At 37.0% G+C, this 26,542-nt stretch overlaps 1 protein-coding gene across 10 annotated transcripts in view; it reads right to left on the bottom strand.

Moving 5' to 3' along the window:
• Positions 1-26,542, bottom strand: part of TAFA5 (TAFA chemokine like family member 5) — a 525,365-nt gene that overhangs the window by 162,272 nt on the left and 336,551 nt on the right. For 3 of the 10 annotated variants that reach the window (XM_042018260.1, XM_042018261.1, XM_042018265.1), the window contains one exon: positions 16,163-17,159. The exons of 6 other annotated variants lie outside the window; for them this stretch is intronic. In XM_042018260.1, coding sequence (XP_041874194.1) covers positions 17,034-17,159 — 126 coding nt within the window. In that variant the 3' untranslated portion in view covers positions 16,163-17,033. Of the gene's footprint in view, positions 1-16,162; positions 17,160-23,989; positions 24,111-26,542 lie in introns of those variants that run through there. One more of the 10 variants, XR_006014445.1, reaches the window with a different exon arrangement.

Here is a 26,542-nt window from a genome sequence, read left to right on the forward strand (position 1 = left end):
ACAGAATCTACTTCTGTTGCCTTTCCCACATAAAGGTCTTAGGTTCAATTTAAAGAGATATTTTTTAAGAATCAGTAGTGAGGCAGTATCATTTTGGTATACATGTCTTACATGTGAGCTTTGTTCAGTTTGCAGTTTACAGAATAGAAGATAAAAGTTTGTTCTAACCTTGCATTGCATGTGGATAACCATATGGCTCACCCATCTCACCAGAAAAAGCATGAAATTTTATGACTGAGCAGTAGGCAATAATGTTCTTAAAAATATTTTCAAAATTAAAAATACTGAAAATGTATGGCACCTTCTAACCTCTTGAGTTTGCTCTATTCAGGAAGAACCAATGAAAAAGCAAAAATTTATTGGGGCCAGGATAGATTCCTTGGAAGTAATTTACATCAGTCTGTATCTCAAAGAAGATGGGTAAATACTGATAAAGCAAACCTAGATATAATTCTAGGCAATTTCAAACAAGAAATGTAGTTGATTAACTAACATCAAACTTTTTTCTCATGAGTCAATCTTTGAAGTTACAAAGCATTATTAATGGTACATAGTTAGATTAAATAAATTAATACATGTTAGAAGAAATGTAGGAAGTTCATTTTTTTTTTTTCACCTTACTTATGAAAACCATAATTTGTACTCTTGGAGAGTCATCTCAGTAAATTCAGTCACCAAATGATTTTCTTTTGTTTAGGAGCTGTATGATTGACTGATTCTTAATAAATGCAAAAAATAGCTGTAGGCAAACAACAATACTAAGCTTCAAGTGCACAGAAGTAAGCTGAAAAACAGATGCCAGCCCTCAGCTCTTCCTGTATAATTTGTACATGGCAACAATAGCAAACTGATTCCTTAAGCATATTTTCTAGCTTATTATTCACTACTATCTTATTTCATGTGGCACTTCAAAATGCTCTTTATACCTAGGTTGCTAGAACAGGATATCAGCAGCTTTTTGCTAGTGCATATAATTGAAAGGCTGCAACTTAGAGGAGGCACCATTAAAAATCTGAATTTGCCAGCAGTTAAAGCCCAATTCTACACCTAGAATAGAAAAGCAATTATGGTATGCTGCTGTATTTGGAAGTGTTGGCAAGTCTTGATTTCTTAAGGGTGACTTCTGTTCATAATAAGAAGCAGACAGTCAGTGCAAGTAGGTAAGGCAGAATGAAACATTGTATTGGGATTTAAGGTTCAAACAATAAATTCCGTTAAATTTCAAAGGTAATTTCAATTTTTAAAAAATTTTATTGGTTCTCTTAATTTCAGATATTAGTCTGGAACCATATCTTTTTGTTTCTGCTTTGTGAAAGCAATCCCAGTGTTTGACATGAAGTACTTAATACCACTGTTCAGCTTTAAAATGAACACCACTAACAATTCCTGACTATACATTGCTCAAAGGGGATGAAAATCTAATGACTTCACATTCTGATTTTTCCAGAATACAATCCTACTGCCTCAGGTGAAATCAAAATAAACTCCCAGTACTGCAAAGAGTGTGTTCTACTATACAGATATGTCCTAATGGCACTGCATACAGTGCAGATTGTCGTGCACATTTACTGCCCATCTTGTGCATTTGTTAAAATAGAAATATACCTGGCATTTCTGAGGTAGACGCAAAAGATTAGGATAAAATTATTAAGTGCTGTGCCTTTTGTCACTGAAAAAGGTGTTAAATTTGAAGGGAGCAGTGAGCTGACTAGATTCCTGTATTGTTTCACATAAGCTGGATTTGCACTAACAATACAGTACTGATTATACCTTAAAGCAAGATTTACTTTCCTGTAGAAGATCATCCCTCTTTATTTACTGAGCTAAGCACTTCACAGGCATTGCCTTGTCTAGCATGAAATAAAAGAGCTCGTACTGAAAAAGGCTGCTGATGAATGAGGAGTTATGTATGCTGTAATACATTTAAATTATTTACCATTTATGCGTTTAAAATGATTGTCAGAAACACACTTTTATGGAGAATTGATACTAATGTTGTCAATTACCATATATAGCCTTTGGGAATGTAGTGACAAAGTTCTCTACTCCTGTGTAATCCCAAATTGGAGCATGGATGGATGTCAGCTTGATCAATCACATTCAGGTGAGATATTCATCCTAAAAGTTAAAATCTCTGTGTTTTTATTAACACTCAAAATACTCAAAACTTGTATTTTTATCTAAATAAAGAATGTAATTCACAGACTCACACCATCTTTTTTAATCCAAGGAATACAAAATATTCTTTAAAAGCCAATTTTTAAATTTTGAGTTTTGAAGTACTTTTTTTTTCTTTTATTGCTGTAGCAGCCTCTCTGGTATGAAAACACTTATCTATTACTCAAATTATGTGTTATTAATTCAAAATAATGGTATTTCTTTTACTTTGTCAATACTATGCTTGTATTTGAAATGCAGTTAAAGAGAAATAGTCAAACTAAGACAGAAAATTTTCAAGAATTCAGGAAAAGTGTCTCTACATTAGCCTGAAGAGAGCTCATTATATCCCTTTTTTAATGTAACTTCTGTTCTAGGAATTTAAGATACTGTGGAGTCACAAAATTGGCACACAGAAATCCCACTAGCAGCACAACTCTGGAGCCCAGGTAGCTGAAAAATGATACAAATCATAAGAAAAAAAATCCCATCTCATTCATTTGATTTAGTAGATGAAACAAGGAACAGATTCCTAAGAGACAACTCCAATTTTGTGTAGCCCTCATTCAGGCCAGTTCTCACGAGCACTAGCATGAATTAAAACAAGACAAGATCTTACATTTGGCTTAATAGGATTTGAAATTATGTGTGCCAAGGTCTGAGTTTTCTTTTTCTTTGAAGAATATCAATCTTTCTACATGATTTGCATGTCCATGTTTCTCTTCAGTACCAATTGTTTACGAATCTGTAGCAACATTCAAAATGTTACTCACTCTGAAAATGCTTTGGACTTAACTGATGGCAGGAGTGGTTGTTATTTTGGATATTTTGGGTCATGGAAGAGAATGATGAATTTCAGTTTCATGAGTGATCTTGCATAGAAATTCCATAGAGCAGTTCTGTACACACAAGTAGATAAGAATAACAGCAACAACGTTTGTGACTCTGACCTTTATTGGCATAAATCTGAAAGTCTACATAGACAGGCAGACCTTTCAAATGTCATAATTGGATGGCAAACGCTTTTTGTAAGGTAAAAGAAATATTTCCTCCTGTTCATTGCTCTTCATGAAAGTGAGACTGATTCCCATGAAATGTTGAGCCCCATTGAGGTGGTCTTTCAATTCCTTATATCTTAACTGCAAGTTGAATATTTCACACAGTTTTACTTTTGATTTGGTAGATTAACTTATATCTTTTATTGCCTTTCTCACAGCCATGGGTAGCCATCTAAAGATATAGATTTTCTTATAATAAAATCAGGGTGGACAGGCATAGGAATGCCAAGATTCCCTAAGCAGTCCTCAAGAATTTTGCACAGGTTTTTCCCTAATGCTACTGCAACATAAAGAATGTAGAAGATAGCTCTCGTGGACTAATGCTCTGAATTTTTCTATTCTTTTCCACTGAAAACACACAGTGTGTAATAAGTTGCAAAATTATGCTGAAGCCATGAGATACTCCAACAGCAAAACTAAATCTTAACTACTTTATCAATTTTAATGTAGAGGTGTTTATATTAAAAATAAGAAAATCTAAACTTAGAATTTTAGAAAAGAATACCACATATAGAACTACACTCTTCTTACTTGTAAAATGAAGCTTTTATACAAATCAATGATACCAAAAAACCTCATGGAGGAAATACTAACAGCCTGGATCCAATCGTAATCATTTACTCACATTCTTAATTACTGAAAGTCATACTATGATTTTTAATTTTCCAAAGGAAGAAGTTTTTCCTACCAGCTTCTAAAAAGTCGAAGACATGATATTTTTAATGTAACTGTGCTCCTACCCAGCTGACTGTTAAATCAGAAGATCATAAAGAAATATACACTCCACATGAACTTTTGTTTCATAGCATTTACATTTCTTCCACGCATGCAAAGGAATTCCCAATCCAATCAAAATGCTGATAACCTTCAGTTTGGAGATTGGGTTTATTTAAAAGACAGCTAGACTTTTAAAAGTAATAAAGGTAAAAAAAACAAAAAAAGAAACTTATTAAATCTAGCTAGCTGGCTGCCTAAAAAATTGCAAATATAAACAGAAGTTTCATCAACTGCGCTTTTAGAAACCTCTAACTTTTTTTCTCTTGCAAATAGGTCACTTCTTCACCCCATGATTTTTAACCATCTATGTAAGTAATTTGCAACACAAGTGCATCCCACATCACCTCTGGTAAAATATAAGGTAACACAAAGAGTGCAGCCACGTAAAGGAGCAGGTCTGATCCCTGCTACAGAATAATTGTGACTGGCTGATAAACTGTGAATAATATAATCAGGAAAAAAAAAAAAAGAAAAGGGAAAATTAGTATTATATCTACAGGAATAAAGAATGAATGGCATAAGTACAGCTAGATTTTGGGGTACAAAAACTCTGCAAAGTGCTGTGGGACAGGGACTGGGCTGAATATAAATCCACTTTCCTGTAAGAGACTTATCTAAAATGCATATAAAGGGAGGATCTTCACTACTGAGTCAATAGAGCACTGGAGTCCAAGACACTGCTAATCTGCTAGTTCTGGAACAGTCTGTTCAGTTCTGCTAAAACTGTCATCTAGAAGATCTCCAATAAAATGGAGAGGTTTCAGAAGATATTAGAGAAAATAATTAAAGGAATGAAAACAGACCTTGCCTGATCAAAGGAAAAGATTAATGGGGAAAAAGGGACTTAGTCACAGCCTGTAAAATTCTTTACAGGTTTTTATCTTGCATTTTCCCATCCAGCAAACAAAGGTATAATAAGATCCCATGACTGGCAGTGATGGCATGGATGATAGATGAGTTTGCCTCAAGAGTGTAGTTAAATTTTCTAACCAATGTCTTTTAGAAACATTTATGTAGTATTACTTTTGAATCACCCCACTTGATGATTTAAAATAATGCTTTTTAGAGCATTGTTTAATAACATGATGGTCTTTTCCAAACTAACCTACAGAACAACTTAACTGATAATTAGTGCTTCTAATATTAGAGGGTAAATTAATTCAGTGAATGATTCAGAGAAAATAAAAGGCTAATTCACCAACAACCTGAGTGAAAAAAATTAGCATAATAAACCTCTATTTCATTAACAGATCTGTGATTTAAACACATTTTTGTAAAAACTCCTAAATGAAGATTTATTTCTCTTTGGTCAAGAAGTAGGTTCTTTATTCATGACTTCACAGTTCTTTAAAAACATAGCATCCATTCTAATTTTGTCATTTGGGAAGGTAATATGCTGAGTTAAAATCTTGTCCATTCAGGCTTTATTTCTGTAGGATGTAGGCTGCAGATAATTTGAACAGCAAAATCTCCTATCTCTTAGGAAGCACTCATTTGCTTTTAAACTCCACTGCACTCACTGCAGTCATGCACTAAAGCACCATATTTACAACACGGAATACTGGATGTATTTAACAGGTTCAATTCTGTTTGCTGGTTAAAGATTAAGAGACCAAAAGATGGCATCTATTAACAATACTGTATGAAGAAAGAGGAATCACTGCAGACTGAAGTAAGTCCCACTGGGGGCCTAAGAAGCACCTGCCATTTTCACGTGGTGAGAGATCAATCAGTCTCTGTATGCAGCAAGATGACCTGCCGAAAGCTGAACCACAAGGGGGAGAGAAGAAAAATTATCAATTCCCCAAATTGTGTGCTCTGCGGTAATAAAATGCTGTTCTCTAAAAACTTTGCAATCGTGGTATCTTGGTCAAGATCAAAATTTGCAATGAAACCCCAGCTTGATAAACAGAAAAAAAAAGGGGTCCAAAATGTATTAGAAAATGAATTCTCTCTATTGTTAATGTGGAAATTCAGTCACATTATGAGCAAAATAAGTTTTAGGGTTTTCAAACTGACAGTTGTGGAGCACAAACACCCAGGGTTTTTTCCTCATGTACAAGACTCCACTTCGTATTTCCCAGACTTCAGTTCATTGCTTATTTGATTTCTGGTTGCCATGGAAGACTGAGTTGGCCAATGGAATACTAAAACATTCTAAATATGCATCAAAACCACAACTGTGACAACCGGAAATGAAAACAAGAGAATTGGAACCTGATATTTGTCTATTTGCTTGAAAGTGTTGTACCAACATCCCTATAAATTCACTTATTATGAAGCAGAAGAATAGCCAAAAAATCACAGAATCTTGCAGATAATTCTAGGTCCTACCAAAAGTCCAGGCTATTACCAGCTTGGGTTGGTGCCAGGGCACATGGATACAATTACATGTCAAGGTAAGGAAAGCCAACCTCAATTTGCAAAGATGAGAAACCATGAATGAAATCTCTAGACATTACTATTCTTCCCTAGGAAATCAAGTACTCAAATGCATCTTAAAAGCTGGCATGATAAAAAAAAGAAATATCTGGAATTCTAGGGGAAGCAGTTAGATCATGCACTTCTTATGTGATTAGCCTGGATTTTCTAATACTTTCATGTTCTCTCTCAAGTGTTTTTAAAGCCACTCTCCCACAATATGAAGTGTGATTTTTCATTTCCTATTTTACAGAGGACAGCTATGGAGCAGCAGTTCAGTAGTAAATAACACAGGATGAGAATCTGTTTGGTATACATAAAAAAAACAAAAACAAAGAGGCTTATTAGAGGTATTTATTTGCATTTTCACTTCACTGCTGTTAAGAAGAATGATGGTTATAATAAAAACCCTCAATTAGAAACATCCAAAGCTGTCTTTCAATGTAACAAAAGAAAACCAAACTGGCAAAAATTAAAAATAAAGAAGACAGCCAAAAAATTCAAAATAGTATATTATTCTTCAATAGTCAATTAGAAAAGTACTTTTGTTTGAAACAAAACTATGCCAACGATCTGAGAAAACAGTGTGCTTCTCTTTCACTGGAGAAATTGTTCTGGAAGTGTTCATCCTTGCACAAATATTACCTTTAAGATATTATTAAGGTCATGGTCTGCAGAGGTTAACTGCTGAGCAAGTGACTGTAGTGTTAGCTCAAGAGAGATCCAAAGATGGCTATAACTGTTACATCAAACTTGCAGAAGAAAAAACGTGACTTTCTCATAAGAGAAAGGCTTTTAAATAGCTAGTTCAGTTCCGCCAGTTCCTGCTTTAGTCTATTCTCTGTGACTGCAATTAGGTTTCAGCACATCCATCTTCCCATTAGTTTTTCTCCTCAAACACCATTGTCAATATATTTAATTTTAATACCACACCTTCAGTCATCCCATGGAGACAAATACAACACAACACTGGGCAGACCTGCTCTTCAATCTGAGGTAAAGTTCTGACTTCAATGAAGGGAACAGGTAGACTTCCTCTGATTTCTGTGGTATCATGGTTTAACACACAGACTCTATAAATAAACACGTCTCTAGGGTTTGCACCGTAAATCCTGTTATCACTTAGTGCCCTGACCAACTTCCATACATTAGCACTCAGTAAATTAACCTGTACAGTTAAAACAAAAAAAGACTTAATCGATGACAGTTATGTAGATAATCTTTAAGAAAATGATTAAAATAAGCTCTTGATAAAGACTACAAAGATAGAAAATAAACAAAACCCCAAAACAACAAAAAAACCCTCTTCCTACCCTCCAACAGAACTGCATATATGAGGAGGTAAACTGCAAACAATTTCTTTCACACAAAACAATAGCTTTCAAACTGTAATGTGTAGCATAGTTGCCTATTAAATAAGAAGAAATATATTCTTTCTTTTTGGCTTTCAAGTATCACAAAAAACATATTCTGTACTTCTGTGTGAGAGCTAAGTACAAAAAGGGTGAACAATGCTGCAGTCTTTAGTGATTGCTTCTTTTTCAAAAAACTCTTCTAGGATGACAAAACTTACTAGCAAGTTCTGTGTATGAATTGTGTATCACTTAGGCTTACTGTGACTCAATGCCTATGGAAGAGATTCAAAGGTATAGCTGTGTAATAATATTCAGGATACAAAATTAAATATTTCTCTTTCTAGGAATAGTAGACTAAGCTAAATGATGCCTAAAATGATTTTTAGATATCTTACATCAAGACATCACCTAATACCCAGCTTTAGCTAATCCTGAAAGTGTTTCACTCTCTACCCAGTTCTCAGTTTGATCTGAACTTCCCCTGTGCTTTTATATTAAATATCAATGTGAGTGCATTGACACTGATACACAGGGAAGCGTGTGCTCTGGGGAGAATTCTGTCTTTCCTCTGCCTAAGCTTCTCTATGATCTACTGTGCCTAACCTAAATTCCACTTAACTCCCCAGAAAACTGCAAACATTTTTATGGTCAGTCACAATCTAAAAAGCAACGGAAAACACAGTGTTTAACTCCTAGGAAGCAACCTAACGGCTATCATCCATATTCCTTGCAATATAAGCTATAAAAGTTTATATTCACAGCCTGAACCATACTGAAAAGTTTCCAAGAGCTCAGCTTAGAAGTTTGAATAAAAAATTGTAAATATTACCTGTCAGGTATTTTTAAAGAATGTCAGTGTATTTTTTCCTGGATCATCAGCAAGCACACTCTCCAGTTTATGCTGAAAGGACTTCTGTTATCATTGAAGAAGAAATATTTTAAAGTACTACTGTGTTAAACAAATTAGAAGGACTCCTCTGAGTATCCCTAATTTATATTTACAAACCATTTTAATTAAAACATATATCTCTGTACTTAACTTAAAACCTGTATTTCAATCTGACTGCCTTATTATGATTTTTCAAGGTTCCTGTACCATATGCATACACATTTTGAAAAACAAATATAAATAAAATATGATGGAATAAACACTGATTAGAACATTTTGTAACATCATTAACATACCCAATTTACATGGCACAAATCTGCTAACATCTGCAGCGATATAGAATCTCTCAACATCTTTCACATCGTGAAGATGAAAACAGCCTTTTTTTTTTTTTGCTTCATTTGGTACAATAAATAAAACAGTGTATTTCACTTATTTTGCAGTCATGAGAAACCAATATGTCATTACAGCATATTAGCATAGAACATGAAAAGGGAGAAGATGGAACTATGACACCGAGCTGTTCAACTAATCTGTTAGCCCAGGACCTAGAACAAGAAATTGCCTCCATCAGACAGTAATTCATTGTTCTGGGAGGTTCCAAGATAAATAACCTAGACTACAGCATCACCTCCCTTGGCATTTTTCATATTTCTTCATTTCCATCATCCAAACCTAACAGTGGCATTTTAAACAAGGAACAATCTATTAAAACTGATGAAAAACATGCCCTTATATACACTAACATGCAGAAATTTATGAAACCATTGCTGTTGACTATTTGTGAACAATATTACGTCCCTGTTTATTTAGATGGACTTGGTTGTTTGGTTAACTTTTAACTGGGAAAATGTTTTCTTGACCCTTAGCTGGAAAATAAAAATCTGCCAAAAATGAAAATATATTCTGAAGGGTGCCAACTGTTGATGTAAAATGCAATTATGTTACAATTATATCCATAGTGTACTAGCACAAAGATGCAATAAGTATCATCCATTCAGACCTTACAAAAGAAAGCTCAGCTTAATACTCAACTGCCAGATTTTTGTTTGAGTTGAACTGTTTCACTCAATATCCATTTGTATTAATAAATTAAATACTAAAGTCTTTATTCAGCCTGAAAAAGCAACTATAGTCTTCCCCTACTGAGAGTGGAGTGCACAACTTACCTAATAGTAACAGATCTGTAAATTGATACTGTAGTCTGTCCATCTGAACATTTTTAAAACAGACTGTTCAGATCCAATTCAGATCTGCAGAAGTTCATTCAACAAAATATTAAGTCCTTAGAAGCAACCCTCCTCTGCAAATTCCTAACTGTTGACAACCTCTTTAATTTGCAGTTCTTTATTTCCACAGAGCCGTGTGGTAGCAATCTATCATCCACAAGGTTTCTTGCCTGTTTGCTCTTTTCCTTTGTCCACATCCTTTGCCCCAGGCATTCTTCTGCTTCACAAAAACTAACTGCTTGTATTTCAGAAAACCTGAATGCAAAGTGTTATGCATTTGCAAGCATCCAAATCCAACAAAGCCACTGTGCTAAAAGTGAGTGCTTAGATTCAGGAGTCTGAAACAAAATCACTGAGACTTTCAGCTCTTAACCTTTGCAAACTACTTTTGAAACAAGAAAGACCAGGAACACATTGAACCAAACCACTTTCCCAAGGGCCACGGCAGCTGTCAGCATTGCAGTGGCAGCCAGTGGACTGGGTGTTGAGCAGGTTGTTGAACAGATACTGATTTTTCTACTTGTTATATTATTTGCCCACCTTTCTCTTCCACTCAGCTGAAACCATCTCTGTATCTTCTCTTCTCAGCCATCTCCGTGTGTATTCCACACCCTATCAGGTGTGGGATCCCACACCCTATCCCACACACTTCTCAGGTGAAGAGCTATTACCATACATTAAGATAACCTACAAAGTCAATATCTAAAAGTAAGATCAGTCTGAAAAACAGTTTATTACCTTTACAGATTTTTTGACTACTTATCCATTGTAACTCAGGGCTTTTTCTGTTTTTATGTTTCAGATACATCACATACTATTCCAAGGACAAAAATGAAATGTACGCCAAAAATAATTTTAATGTGAATGTGTCATTCCTCACATAAATTAATGGAAGACCTAGTCCTTGGTTCATAAAACTCTTGCTTATTTGCCTTTATTAGCATGCATTACCAAAGACATATAAGATACATCCCTGTCTCCCGTTTTAACAAGCACTTTTACTAAGATGATTGTAATTAATGATGGGTCCTTTATTACAAATTATTTTGAAATTTTTACTTCCAAAAATGTTATCAGCAGTAAAATCTCCATCACTAACAACAGACCACTCTGCACCACGAGGCAAGAGAAAGATAGCTTCAATAGAGCAAATAAAGTAGCAAAAATACTTCTTTTCTGTGAAAGGAACTGCTGGACTTCTCATATTGGTTATGTATTTCTTGTACTTTTTGCATCCTTCATGTTCATCGTAATTTTAGAGGAAATAGTTCCATAGGATTGTAAAAGACAAGTCATTCCTCCTAGAAAGATCAAATTGCTCCTGTGATCAAGTCAAGTAATTCAGCTTGCTCTGGCACTACAGGAACCAGAGAACTGGAAGAGCAGCAGCCCCTTAGATCACTGGGTCACTGGGTCACAGTCCTATCTGTATGAAGATATAAATCAAATGACCCAAGTGACTAGCCACTCACTGTAGATTAAAACTCTCTCATTAACCCTTATCAGGGGTGTGTTATCTTCAGAGGACTCAGAACAGTTCATGAGATTTCTAATATTTAAGATGCAGTTCATGATAAAGCAGCAATGGGGATCTACAGCAAAACCTTAACTGAAGCACCATGGTCTCTCTGGGGCAATAACCATCTCACCTGAAACCTGCCTGAGCTGGCAGATGACTGAAGGGATAACAGCAGACGTAAGGCAATCTAAGATTTTGCAGGAAACTTTCAGACATTTTTCCAGAAAAGTTTTAGGAGGGCATTAGCACATACGTAGTTGTATTAATAACTTTTGTATTAATGTATGAATACTTTTTGCCCCTTTCCAAACCCTCAGTTCACTTCCAACTCTTGTCATCTACACCATGGAGTCCCCTCTAGGGGCCAGGTGCAGTAAAGTATATAATTTTAATGGTGGCAATTTTAAGAGCTATGGGAAGATTTCTGGTTTTAAGAGGCACAGCTGGGCCAAAATATTCTACTGAAACATGTACTATCAACATTACAAAACCAGAAATGCATCCTATTTTATGGGGTTAATAATCTTTAGTGCAGTTATCTTATTCTTTCATCTTTTTATTGTCTCGTAATGGAATACCATTTTTAAAGGATATTGTTCCAGATAGTATCAGAGATTTAAGAAATACAACCTATTAGTTTCTTTCTGCACTTATATTAGGCCCCTTAAGAATAAGTCACTTGGAAATAACTTGTGAGAAATAGTATCTCTATCTTATGGGCTTTTACAGAACTCAGCTTTATTTTGGATGGATCTTGTTCATTTACTGAAAAGGTTAAAGATCTTTTAAAGTGTTTCATTATTCATCAGCAATAGAACTTAACACACATTCTATGAACAAAAAGTTCCCCCCATACCACCTGTAATTGAATTGTTTCTGCCATTATATACTAGCAGTGAAAACCCTGGATTTTTCTTACATTATGCAATAAGTTGTAATAGGGTGCAGTATGATGAAACATACATATGTAGTGCTGGTCAACAGCATATTACATACAGAATATTACCGAATCCAGCTCAATAAATTCTGATTTTCCATGTTTTGCAAGACTCAGAAAAAAACACACACTATCAGCAAATATGGTAAAAGAATGGGGTTTCAGTCCTGCTACCATGGAAAAAGAAAAAGCGGGAAAATTTCACCCTGCTGAGGCAAAGTCACTCAAAGTACACGATCACTTCTGCTTGAATTGCTGGCTTCCCAGAAAGCACAGGCTACACATAAGGGTCAGGTCTTCTAGGGCTAGATCACACTGTAGGCCAGAACTAGCTGTGAGGAAAGGAGGCTGGCTAATCCTTAGCCTCGCAGGTGCCCTCATGCACAGAAATATATGGTTAGAGAAAAAGGTCTATACTAGCCTGGAGAAAAGGGGGCTGAGGAAAGACCTTATCACTCCCTGCAACTATCTGAAAGTAGATTGTACCCAGGTGGGGGTTAGTCTCTTTTGACAAGTCATAGGATAAGAGGAAATGGCCTCAAGTTCCCCTGAGGGGGACAGATGGTGAGGGGATGTGTCAGTGTTAGATTGAATATTAGGTAAAACTTCTTTATCAAAAGGGTTGTCAAGTACTGGAAGAGGCTGCTCAGGGAAGTGGTGGAGTCACCAGCCCCGAAGGCATTTAAAAGATATGTAAATATGGCACTTAGGGACATGGTTTAGTGGTGAACTTGACATCATTATTAGGTTAATGGACTTAATGATCTCAAAGGTCTGTTCCAGTGAAAACGATTCTATGATTCCATGATTTTATCATTCCTGACATAATGACTGTCTACCCCTGCAATTGTAAGTAGGCACAAAACTATCACTGAAAAGAAAATGAGAAGGTTTATTTGGGAATATTCTTCTCTCTGAATATGAATTAGTGGACCATTCTTGAACCAATGGGCAGAGAATTCAATGCAATTTTATTAAAACGGCATGCTGACAATTTAAAACATGCACCAAGAATTCATAGTTGTGGCTGTAGTCAATACAGTACAGTATAATTTCAGTCTTGTTGATACTAGCAAAATTTTCACAACCTATACATGATTTGTGAGTAGAGCTGTGCCTGAATCAAGGCCTTATTAAAAACAAAACAAAATAAGCAAAAAAAAAAAAAAAGGAAAAGGAAACCCCAAAAATAGAAGGAATTGCTGAATTATTTATAGAACTCTTCTATATTCTCTTCTATAGTTCTATTATATCTTTTCAGTGTATCAGTTTGCCAGCAAAGCTGTAACAACCTCAGACTTTAAAAACATGTGATATGTACAAAATCAATCAATAAAACTGTCTGGAAACATCAACAATAACACGCTAACTTTATTACTTAGCACTCCTAACTTGGTTTGTGTACACTATGGTCACAGGTTTTTGATCTTGAGGTTTACTAGTCCCTCCTCAAACTATCAGCTTTTCAGTCTGTGGGCCATAGAATTACAGAATGTCAAAGGGTTGAAATAGACTTTAAAGATCATCTAATCCAAATCACCCATGCCATGTGGAGGGACCCCTCCCACTAGACCACATTGATCAAGGTCTTATGCAATCTGGCCTTGAGCACGGTCAGGGTTGGGACATCCACAACTTCCTTGGGCAACCTGTTCCAGTGTCTAACAACCCTCACAGAAAAAAATTTCTTCCTAATATCTAACCTAAATCTCCCCTCTTTCAATTTGTACCCATTATTCCTTGTCCTGTCACTAAAGTTCCTGATGAAGAGTCCCGTTCTGGCTTCCTGGTAGGCCCCTTTCCTGATACTGGACAGATCCTATGAGGTCTCCACACAACCTTCTCCAACCTGAACAGCCCCAGCTTTCTCAGCCTGTCTTTGTAAGGGAGGTGCTCCAGTCCTCTTATCAGGTTTTGTGCCTCTCCTCCGGACTTGCTCCAACAGTCCTTATGTTGGGAACACCAAAACTGCATGCAGTATTCCAGGTGGGGTCTCACAAGAGCAGAGCAGAGGGGGAGAATCACCTCCTTTGACCTGCTGGCCATGCACCTTTTGATGCAGAACAGGTTGGCTTTCCGGGCTGTGAGCACACATTGCTGGCTCACGTTGAATTTTTCATCAACCAACACCCCCAAATCTTTCTTCTGCAGGGCTGCTCCCAATCACTCATTCACCCAGCCTGTATTTGTGTCTGGGATTGCCATGACCCGTGTGTAGGACCTTGCACTTTGATTTATTGACCTTCAGGACCTTTACACAGGCTCACTTCTCAAGCCTGTCCAGATCCCTCTGGATGGCATTATCCCTTCCCTCCAGTGTGTTGACTGCCCCACCTAGTTAGGTGTCATCAGCAAATTTGCTGAGGGTGCCCTTGATCCCACCATCCATGTTGCCAACAAAGATGTTGAACAGTATCAGCTGCAGTAGTGACCTCTGAGGGACACCACTCAACACGTGGACAATGACCCCTTGACCATAACTCTCTGTGTGCAGCCCTCCAGCCAGTTCTTTATTCGCTAACTGGTCCATCCATCAAATCCATGTCTCTCCAGTTTGGAGACAAGGATGTCACATGAGACAGTGTCAAACGCTTTGCATTTAAGTCCAGGTAGACAATGTCAGTTGTTCTGTCCCTATCTCCCAGTGCTGTAGGCCCTGTCCTAGAAGGTCACCAGGTTAGGCAGCCATGATTTTGTAAAGCCATGTTGGCTCTTACCAATCACCCCTTTATTTTCCATGTGCTTTGGCACAGTTTCCAGGAGAATCTGCTCCATGATCTTCCCTGGAACAGAGGTGAGACTGGTTAGTCTGTAGTTCCCCAGGTCTTTTGCTTTTCCCATTTTAAAAATGGGGGTTATATTTCCCTTTTTCAGTCATCATGGACTTCACCTGACTGCCATGATTTTTTCAACGGTGATGGATAATGACTTAACAGCTTCATCTGCCAGCTCCCTCAGGAGCCACAGATAAATCTTATCAGGTCCCACGGACTTGGGCACATTCAGGTTCCTTAGAAGATATTGAACCTGGCCCTCTCCTACAGTGGGCTGCAGGTCTTCATTCTGCCAGTCCCTGCATTTGCATTTCTCAACTAGGGTGGCATGGCTGGAGCACTTGCTGTTGAAGACTGAGGTATAGAAATCACTGAGAAACTCAGCACTCTTTTCCCATGGTAGTAATGTCTCTCTTTTCCTTCTGGAGAGGGCCCACATTTATCCCTAGTCTTTCTCTTGCTTGCAACATATCTATAAAGCCTTTCTGTTATCCTTAATATCCCTGGCCTGCAAATAAGTATGGCTCTGTTTTTTGAGGGGGTTTTTTTTCTGTTTTGTTCAGATTTTGGTTAAGCTGCATAATACTGTAATGAAGGTTTCCTTAAAAAGCCATATAAACCCTGCTGTGCAGATATTTCACTCTTTACAACCTAGCTACAATACTCTTCTAAGCTATGCTGCCAAATTTTTATGCAATGCTCAGTTCTATGGCAGAAATCTTTGCATGCATACAGACATTTATATGGCAGATGTTTTGTGCATGATATTTTTTGTTTTCCTTTCAAAAAATTGTATTATGTCTATGCAAATTCCCTGTACTTCAATAATTTTGTTAAGAGCTGACAAATACGATCAGTACTTTATCTTCCAATGGGAATAATACTCAAATACAGACTGCTTTGTCAGCAACATCTACAACACTTTGGGAGGTGCTTCACAATTTGTTTCATTTTAAAGTTCATTAATTTGAGGCATATAAAACAAAAATGTATTATAAAATGATGAATTTCTGGCTTTCATTAAAATGTGTATATTGCAGAGAATGTGATTTTGTCAGTACCCTTTATTTCCTTCAAGTTCACCATTAAAAATACAACTATACTTGTATTAGTGTTAAGAGTTTTATTTCATATGTTGAATCAAAAACAAATAAAACGTGGCACAAAACACACTGTAAGAGGATGTTTTGACCCCGTTCAATTTTGATGTTCCTAAATGAAAAATAAAATATTACTTCTAGGGGATATAACGGAAGTGGATTTCTACATTACTAAGTTGCTACATTGCTCTCATAAGAGCCAGATGACAACCCATCAGAACAGTGTGACTATTTCAGAATGCAGGTAGAGACATTTTCACACTTACTTGAGCAGAACTGAATAATATGCTACCAAAGAACCCTTTGTTTGATTTTAAACATCTGCCAGTGGTCTTATATTCTTTATCATTTATTAAGAAGGACAAAGAGATTACTGGTGAAATACAGACATTTGAGAAAGCATTCATATTGCAATTAGAGGACCTTCTATCAAGCATTATTATATAAACACACATTTATTCATCATGTTGTACCATTGATTTCAGTAGAGTTAGTTACATCAAGAATAAGAAGAAAGAGAAAACAGCAGTTCACAAAGGAAGAACAAAGATGAAAGGTATGATATTTAACATAACAAAGCCTACTGAAAATCAGATGATTAAGTGCAAGTATGCACTCAATGAAATGGAGGCGAAAGCAATGCTGCTCTCCACGTCAAATTGTCTTCTGGAATGAGAGTAACAGGGGATGATTTGATTTAAAAATAAAGACATAAAATGTGACTATAAAAATAAAGGTAAGCATCAAAATTAACTGTTTGGAAGTGTTCTCCCTCAAATGCATTTAGCCCTGCTCCCCCAGCCTCCACTGAACCTGTTTACTGCAGTATTATATGGGTAAATCTGATCCTCTGGATTGCCTGCAGTGGCCAAGATATCCACAGTCTCTGTTCAGATTCCCTAATGGCTCCAAGTTCTTCTTTTTCCACCAATAGCAAGTTACTCTGAAAAAATTACAGAAGTCAGTAAAAAATTCTGCGATAATCACCCTGATTGCTTAGCAAGTAACATGAAGGAAAAGGCAAGCCATCTAAAATCTTAGGTTAGGTGATAAACATCTAAACCTTTCAAATCCAATCTTTTAAGTTGCATGTCTTTAGAGTTTATATTTATTAGATCTCTCTGAAGTTAGTATTAAATAAAAAATGTTCATTCACATTCTAAATGGAGGCCCCTCTACTATTTTCCAGATTTAGGCAGACAAGAATATGAAGTCAGGCTGAACCACCAGGATGAATCAGGAAAAACATGGCAAGTATGATGACAACAGGGCAATCCATCATTTGCATATCAGTCTAGTAGGTAAACCACTTTTCTGGGATGCATCTAGACCTATTTATCACAAGGGTGATTGAATCTCCCCGTCCTGCATCCCAGGAAAATTCCATGACCACCAGGCAAATATGTCAAATCAGAATATTTTCTCACTCCTTTTTCAAAAACTAAAGCACTGTGCAGCAAATCTGAAGTTGCATGGAGAACTGACAGGATAGTTTGTCTAAGCTCAGTAGTAGACACCAGTCAGGGAAGAGAACAGAGGATACAGACCTCTCTCCATGAAACATAGATTTTTATATTGGCATTGGATAAATAACAGTCTGAAGAGATTTAATTGTCTTCTGGAGATACCTAATCTGACTGCAAAGCCACTGCAGACAGAAATTTCATTGTCCTGGTTGAGGGCTGGATAGTAAAGCTGGGCACCTTTGCTCATGTCCTCGGCTTAGACATTTAAGATATGCCCAGATGTGAATTCAATTCAAAATTTGCAATGCCTAGAAAGAAATTTCATCATATAATTTGTGTCCTGTTCAAACCCAGGTGGGCCAAATCTCAGAGACTACTGAAAAATACAGTAGTTGGCTTGTATCTGATCTTTCCCATGCTACCTCTACTATTATAAGAACTAAGTATCAGTCTTCCCATAACCCTGAAAACTTTCTTTTACTGTTTACACATTTGACATTCCCGCACCACAAAATATCTCATTCTTTTGTGGCTAGAACAAGAATTGTTGTGTAAGGGAAAATTCTCAGGACTTCATGGAGAGAAAAGAAAGAGGCAGGAACAAAAAGGAGAAGAATAAAAGAGAATTTTTTTTTTTTAAAAAAAGTAAATTTATTAGAGAGTAGAGATGCTACCTTTAAAAGCCCTGGTCCAGAAAAGTACAACATCCTCTGGAGTTTAGGACATGGACTTTCAAACATCTTATCCTGTTCATGTAGGTGTACACTGGTGTATTTCACATGAGGGATGTATTTAATGCACTTTGTCTTTACTTCAGAGTCAACTTTCAGAATTCTTTGGTAAGTGCAAAGTGGGGAAGAATAGCAGTGTTGGCTGAAAAAAGCTAACTAGGTATCCATCAGCAATTGTTGATGGCCCAAAGGCAGTGGAACTATGTAATAAAGGCAGACAGACCTCATAGGTTTTGGCCTGGAATAATTTAATCTGCAATCAGAAGCTGATCTGGCTGAAAACTAACCTGGCAAAAAGTGATGCCTGTTTTGCATCCCAGACATTTCCACAAGCACTTAGTGCCTGACCAAAACAGAAGTCAGGCATATACAGACAGTGAGGTGGGAGAGTAGGAATGGGGCACTCTGGATTTAGATTGGTTTAGACTACCATGAAGCTGCACTACAAGTTGAAAGAAAAGCTCTTAGTCTATATTTTGCTGATTGATTTTGCTGTCCCACTCTTGCCTGGCTTTATTTGGATCAAGGATCAGCCGGTTTTGTTCACTTCCAACCTCTTGTCTCATTCATGTATAATGAGATTACTAAGATCTAATGAAAAACAGGAATAACCCGAGTTTTGGGCTATCACTTTTGCCTCACACGGTAAACTGAATTGTCTTTCTGCATACCCCTGCATGCTCATATGCAAGTGATCAGGAAGTAGCTGAAGTAGCTGAAAACAAAACCTCACAGGCAGGAGTTAACTAGATCAAAAAAACTGGCAACTTTATCCTTAAGGTCTGCCCCCAAGGTAAAGAAACTTACATGCAGACATAATGCTATTGAGTATTTCTATTCCAAATGGTTAATGCAAATATAGCAGTGGAATACTGGAAAACAGAAATGTCTGTTATGTGTCTACCTTTCACAGATTTTCAATAACTCTTAAGAGCTTAATATCTTTTATGCTTTTGAAACCATTCTTAACAAAATAACATTAGACTTTTCACAAGTCTGTCACCTCCTGGGCCACCTCGACCTAGATCAATACACTCCTGTTAAGTGTTATTATGCACTGTTCGCAGGTCCTCCATCAGTATCTTGTTGAAATGACAGTTTTCAATATGACAGGCCTTTCTGAATTAATTTTCAAGTATGGTTTTAAGAAATAATGTGTCAAATGTTATTATAAAAATCCATAAACTAAAACACCTTTTTCATTTTCTATATTCACTGCTTGTTTTTTTCAGTCCAAGAATTCTAGCTTGCTTTGCATGATTTAACAGAAATCTTTGGGAGTATTCTTAAAAATGGAAATGTTCCAAAATGGATATACATGTGCAATAACTTCATCTTCTAACACTTATGTCATGAACATTTTCTTTGGGCAAAATGGGAGTGTAATAATTCTAGCATTTTAAATTCTTGGGGTTGATGTGACATACCAGTTTCCAGCCTTCGTAAGTTTACATTACATGCCCACCAAAAACATGTTTTAAACTATATACCAAGTTCTGTGTTAGTCTTTCCAGGCTTTTTCCTCGTTTGCATTATCAAATCTATTTTTCTTCCACACATAAAATGTATCCTGCAGTCCCCTTCAGTTCAACTATATGGCATTCAGCATCTATTGAATCCCTTCTTAAAAACAGTGCGTTGTGCGACTTACAGCAAAAAATTGTGCAAGTAATCTCCAGGTTTGTTTCCTCAGATAGTCTCTCCTTGCAGTCACTTATTAAATGAAAATTGATTTTCTCATATTCATGCAAGAAATCAGAACCTTCAGACAGTATAAATCTATCATGAAGCATATATGGTAGGAGTGGGCAGCGCTGTATCAAATTGTCTGATTTAGCAGATGAGAAATGAAGTTTAGTTGCTTACCACAGACAACCAGTGAACCAGCACATTCTCCTGACTTCCAGCTGTCACCCCACAAGGGCACTGGTCTATAGGTTTTATGTCATGTGTGCTTACCCCGTGAAAGATGCCGTCCATACCCTTACAATGTCTATCTGTTATGCTAAGAATTGTCAAAACACAAAAAGACCCAATATTACCATTACTGATATGAATTTGGTTTGTCTGTTGCTTTTAGTCCATCTCAATACTAATTCTTAACATGCTTTTTTCTTAGACCAGTTACCATGCTATTTCAGTATTTGGAAAGGCCTATCTAAATGCAAGTGGTGACCAAGGTGTTAAACAATAATTTAAAAATCTAGTATCAGGCTCTTCACAGACTCTCTTTGATGGGCCTGCAAATTTTCCAGGCAGATACCTGAACCTTCTATTAGAGGTGTGAATTTTCTATGACCTGAGCCTTCCATTTTTAAATTTAGGCTCTTTTCTTGTTTTGGGGGCGATGAAAGATAATCCTAACCCCATACAAGAACATAATTTTTACTGGTGTCCTGGAAAAGTATGCTATTTAGAAAGAATTTCAAATGAAAGTATTTTGTGTTTATCAGGACCAACTTAACAATTTAGGCATTCCTTAAATGCACCTTTTAAAAACTGAACACTTTAACTTTTTCAAATATCCACAATTCATTGTATGGGTTCATACTATGACGGAATACTGAACTCGCCAAGTTACAGATGTGGTTTTATTTCCATTTCAGAATTCTGCTTTCAAAGTACGGAAAAAACCCCAACCCAACAAAGGGTTTGCTTGGTGTTTTTACTGAAAACATAATTTATTCCACAAACCCATGAAACAGACTATCAGAAATTATTATTATTGCCTTGGGTAGAATCAGCTTTCGTTTACTTACTGAAAGGGACAGTTCAGACCTCAAACAGATCAAAATGTAGCTCATTTTACCATGCAGTAACTGCTTTTATAAATAGATTAATCTATATAACCATGAAAAGCCATAGTTCGTAAGCATTAATCAGAAATCACTTTTACCTCACTGAATCTAAAACTGGCCTGTCCCTAAGCTAGCATAGTAAGATTGAACTGAATGCTAGAATTCCCAATATGACTGTGAGTTAAGTAATGGGAATCCTGAAAGAAAATATATCACTAGAAGTCTTATCTATCTAAAATTCTGTTTATTTATTTGCACAGGATATGCAACATCTTTGAAATAGCCCATGCAGAAGTGGGCACTCATATTTTCTGTAGCTTTATAAAGACAAAAAAATTAGTATAATTCTTCATTACTGAAATCTGAAAATACATGCTCTAAAAGTGAAGAACAAAACTTAAATTTCCCTAATTTCTTCCAAGGATTTATTTGAGATGTTAACAAATTATGATTTCACTTAGTTTGCCATTTCACTACAAGTTATTTTTGGCGTAAATTTTGGTCTCTTTTCAGGCAGTGTGAATCACCGAACATCAGTATTCAGCATTCAGGACAGAGGAAGGCATCTAATCTCTTTAAGTTGGTTCTTTAAATATCTGACAGCTCCTTTCAACCTACAAAAATCACAAAATCTTTGCTACCATTTTGGCTTAGGACTTGAAGATCAGTTATTTGACATGAAGAAGTGTATTTTCATAAGGATAATGGAAAATACAATGTGCAGGTTTCGATACACTGGTATGACAAAGAAAGGCACAGCTTTGAAAAGACTGTAATAGTTGAAGCATTACTAATATGCAAGAGAACCCGTGTATTTAGAAGGAATAGCATGGCCCCTTCTGAGACGCTTCAGCTTCATTAGGATTTTATTTCTATTAGGTTTCTCTGTGATGTAGTCCTTAAGACATGGGGCCATGAAGACCATCCTACCATTCTGCTTGTAAATTGTCTACTATTCTTCTGTAACACAAGAAGTAGAAACATGATATTTAGCCTTTCTGAGAATTAAGACAACCAACTCCCATACCCCATATTTGCTTGGAAATTAACAGAACAGGATCTAGTTGCAATCCTGTGAATGATGACCCATTTGTAGATCAGGAAAACAATGAGAGGAATACGGCTCAAAGGATTAAAGCCTCTTGTAATCCATGGAAATAAATAGGTTGAATCTAGGCCTTGAAGTACACATCTATAGAGTGGACACTGAAGCACATAGCTATAACATGTAAAGAATTGGTATTTTCTCTCATAATTTATATTAGTACTACTGAGAAGAACATCAAATTAATACAAAACTATTAAAAGGTTCAGTTAAAGCACTGTACAATGACTAGGACTTATTCTATCGATAGACTGGCACATTAGAATGAGTTGTTAATTAAAAGTAACCTCGTTCTGGTAGTTCATATGTACAGTCAAAGATGCAGATATCATGACTTTTTGATCTCAACAATATCTGCCAAAGGTATTCTTCAGAAAGTGTTCATGTTCTACCCTTCCTCAATTTGGTGTGTATATATAAAAGGTAGAGCACATCAATGTTTTAACATATGAAAGCTATTTCAGGCTAACTTCCAGTTATGTGGTGGGGTCTTGGAAAACCTTAATCAAATATCAATTTCAGAAGCACACTACTGAAACCTGAGTTAGTTTTAAAGGACTTTGTGACGCATAATGCTTGGTGAAGCAATGGTCTCAGAGCTCACAAAACTGGCTGGCAGCAGGACTTAAGAATGCAAATTATTCTTAGTGGCTTAATGGATAGGGGTTTTTTAAATCAGATTTCTAGACAACCAACTAGAAATTAAGAGTGATCATGTCTGAGGATGGCCCAAAAGGGTTAATTATCTATTTCACCACAAAAGTGTATTTGTGAGAGCCCTTTCTACTGCTGTTAAGGTCTCTCACGAGGCAGTGTCAGGCATGCCATTATGAACATAGAAAAAAAGAAAGAGAAGACATAGGGACTCACAATTGTGCAAGCTCATGGACTTTGAAGAAAAGATAGTCCCATAGGTTAAATATAGCCAAAGATTCTGATTCCCCAACAGCTGGGTATGAACAATGAAAATTCAGGATCCTAATTTCCTTCTTGTTTCTAAAAGCTAATACTTGGACTAGAGTGAGGGGATATACCAGCCTGATGAAAAGCGTCCTCTGTAATCTTGGTCCATACATAGTGTTTCTGCTACAATTAGGACAGTGAAGGAACTTAGTAGATGAACTGCTGACAGATCTGTAGAATGGACACTGAAGCACACAGCTACGACATGTAAAGAATTGGTATTATTGTATCTGTTTCATAAGTTGACCACTTCTGGCAAAAGGGAAGGGTGAAACTTAATTTGGCATGGCATGCATGCAACATTCCACTGCTCTAATCTGGTATTGCCTGAAAGCTTGTGTTGGTAGGTATTCTATCCTGGAATGACACGGAACTAGAACTGGCAGGATGTCAAAATACTTCCAAAACCAGCTTAACCAAATAAAATCAGCTGAGCTGTGGAGATGTGAAATGCACATTTAGAAACACTCAGAGCTGGAATGCAGGTGAGGCTAAATACATAATACCAGTTTTATGTCAATACCTAACAACAACAGGAACATTACCAATGAGGACATTTATAAATAACATTAGTTTTATTTCTAAGTTACTGTGACTTTCTAAATCCCTTAAAAGGTTAAGTCAGGACTCCCAAATTCACTGATGTATGGAGCTAAGAATTGTTAATCTTACTGCTGGGGAAACTGAGGCAGAGAGGTTCAGTGACTTACCCAAGGCCACAGAGGGAGTCACTGTTAGAGCCGGGATTAGAGCTCAGGAGTTTCTGGCTCCCAGTTCCCAAGCTCAGACCACTAGACCATGGCCTCAGGATATTTCCAGCTGATCTTCAGTCTAAAAAAAAGTAAATTCTCAAGTATGTTACAGATATGTAACATATATAGATATATATATATATTTCTTTTTTCCTGAATGTAATTGCATGAGTGAGAACACATTGCTCATACATATGTCAGTGATGAAAATCAAACCAGTGTATTTTATCTGAGTTACTTTTATCATACATATATGTATGATAAAGCTTTGCTGAAAAAAAAAATCTTGATTTAAATTACAGCCAATACAAATACATATTGTATTTTTCAGGGTAAGGAACAAATTGCCTTTCCAACCCAGCCAGCATGTCATTTATATTAATGGTGAGGAATGATAAGTTGCTCTGTGTGTAAGTAAACTCTATTAAGAAAGTCAGGTCCCTTGGTGAAGCCAGATCCTTAGTAAATTTTACTAGCTAAGCATTGAGCTCCATGTCAGAGTAATTACACCTTTTATCCACTGTGAGTTCTCTCTTAGCTTCTCCATATTCCTTAATTTCCCACTTCAGCTAATTTAGCAGTAAAACAGCAAAGGTTTAAAAGGTTAGCTACCGAGGAATTGGTGCATGAATGTTCTGTTAAGCTCCATGCATTGAAATCACATTATGTAGAAGAAAGAATTAATTAAGTAACAATTAGGTAGTGATGGATCATTGACAACATATATACACTTGGGTGATAAAAATTAATCTCCCCAGTAAAAACAATACATTGTGTATCTTCTCATCTATACACTAGCAAGGTTTGCACTTGAAATATAAAATGGAAAGGCCCTTCAACAATTTCTTTAAAAAAAAAAGGCGTATCTTCTAGCAGTATTAAAACTACAAAATATTTTAAAAAATCATATAACTTAATTTTTAATAAATAATTGAAAAAATAATGAGAATAAAAAAAAAGAATTTTTAAGGCAGGAGATTTTAAAGTGACTGTAAGGACATTTGTTATATGAAAGTACTTCGTATGTTGAAATTGCTAACAATTGTGTAGTATTCTCTTGCTATCTTCTTTTACAACTTGCCATACTGTTTCCTTGTATTGACAGTCAGCATCTTAATACACAGATTGGCAGTTAGCCCAGTCAGTCCTCAAGTCTAAAAGCCTCTCAGAAGATGAAAAATCTTTGGTTCATTCACACCTTGTAGAGAGAACAACAGGGCAGAAGTGACATCCAGATCCATTTAGAGTGTACTTTGAGTCTGATTTTCCTTTGCCTTGCACCTTGTGTAGTCATTTATAGCTGTGCAAAGTGAGCACAAAATGGATATAAAACACTTTTTGTGAGGAGAGAATTCTGATTTGGTTGCATTATTTCCAGAGGTCAACACAAAAAGTGCCAGCCAGTTGAAAAATCTGGCTCTGCATAGAATGTGTAAACAACTTTGACACAAAACATAAAGCAAAAAGCAGCAGCCCTTTCCAAACATTTTACAGAAATGGCACTTCTGTTTTGAAGCAATGGGTATTTTCACTTGCTGTTTGCTTGGAATTTTCATAGAAAAAATACTAAATGTTAAACTCATCTACAGGAAACAAATGCTATTTTTTTCCTTTCTTTGTAAGAATCATATTTAACTATGAGTCCTAAAGTATATTCTCACTTAAAAGGGAACTCATGTCATCTATAAGATCTCCGGAAGTGCTAACTTTCCACATGCTGCTTTTAAACCCAGTACCCTGCACTTCTAAAAACCCTATGGAATGAATGTGAAAAGCTGCTGTTGGGGTTTTAGTTTAGTCTTAGTTTTTTTCCTGTTAAAGGAATTTTCTCCCATATGCATGTTGCTAGGGGACAAATAGCTGTACTTAAGAAAGACAAAAAGGGGAGTGGGGTGGGCCTGGCTACTCCTTTGTCTACACCTGGGTGTGGGGTCAGTTCGCTCTGAGCGTCTGGAGAGAGAAGCTGCAGAGAAAGGAGCTGCTGCTTCTTTCTTTTTGGCCGTTCTTTCTTCCTGCTGGAAACAACGCCGGGACCCCAAAAGCCGCTTTCCCTGCCCTGCTGGAGACCGGGCTGTGGCTGCCCTGCCCCGCTGCTGCTTCGAGCTTTCGCTACGCTGTAGCCCTGCTCGCCCTGCCTGCCTGGGCCTCCGTGGGGTTCTCCCATCTGGATACATCTCGCCTGCCACCCGGGATTTGCGTTCGTCCCTGCCGCTCCAGCCTGCTGCTCCAGCCTGCTGTTCTAGCCTGCCGTTTCAGCCTGCTGTTCCTGAGAGTCCGGGATCGGCTGCCCAGGGGTTTGTGAAGCCTTTGTTCCATCCCTTCCCGGGATCCCGGGGCACCGGTGCCGCGTGCTCCCCGAGCTCGCTCCGGAGCGCCCCCTGCAGCCGCGGGGGAACCATCGCACCTGCCCTGCTCACCGGGAGCCGCCAGCGCCCCTGCCGGCTGCGAGCGGAACTGCACCCGAGGGGAAAGGGCCCGACAGCCGAGAAGGCTGGGACTGGGTTTGTGTTT

This window comes from Corvus kubaryi, unplaced genomic scaffold (genome assembly GCF_017639235.1).
Source record: "Corvus kubaryi isolate FWS band 111438036 unplaced genomic scaffold, C.kubaryi_AGA036_p1.0 137, whole genome shotgun sequence".
Lineage (NCBI taxonomy): Eukaryota > Metazoa > Chordata > Aves > Passeriformes > Corvidae > Corvus > Corvus kubaryi.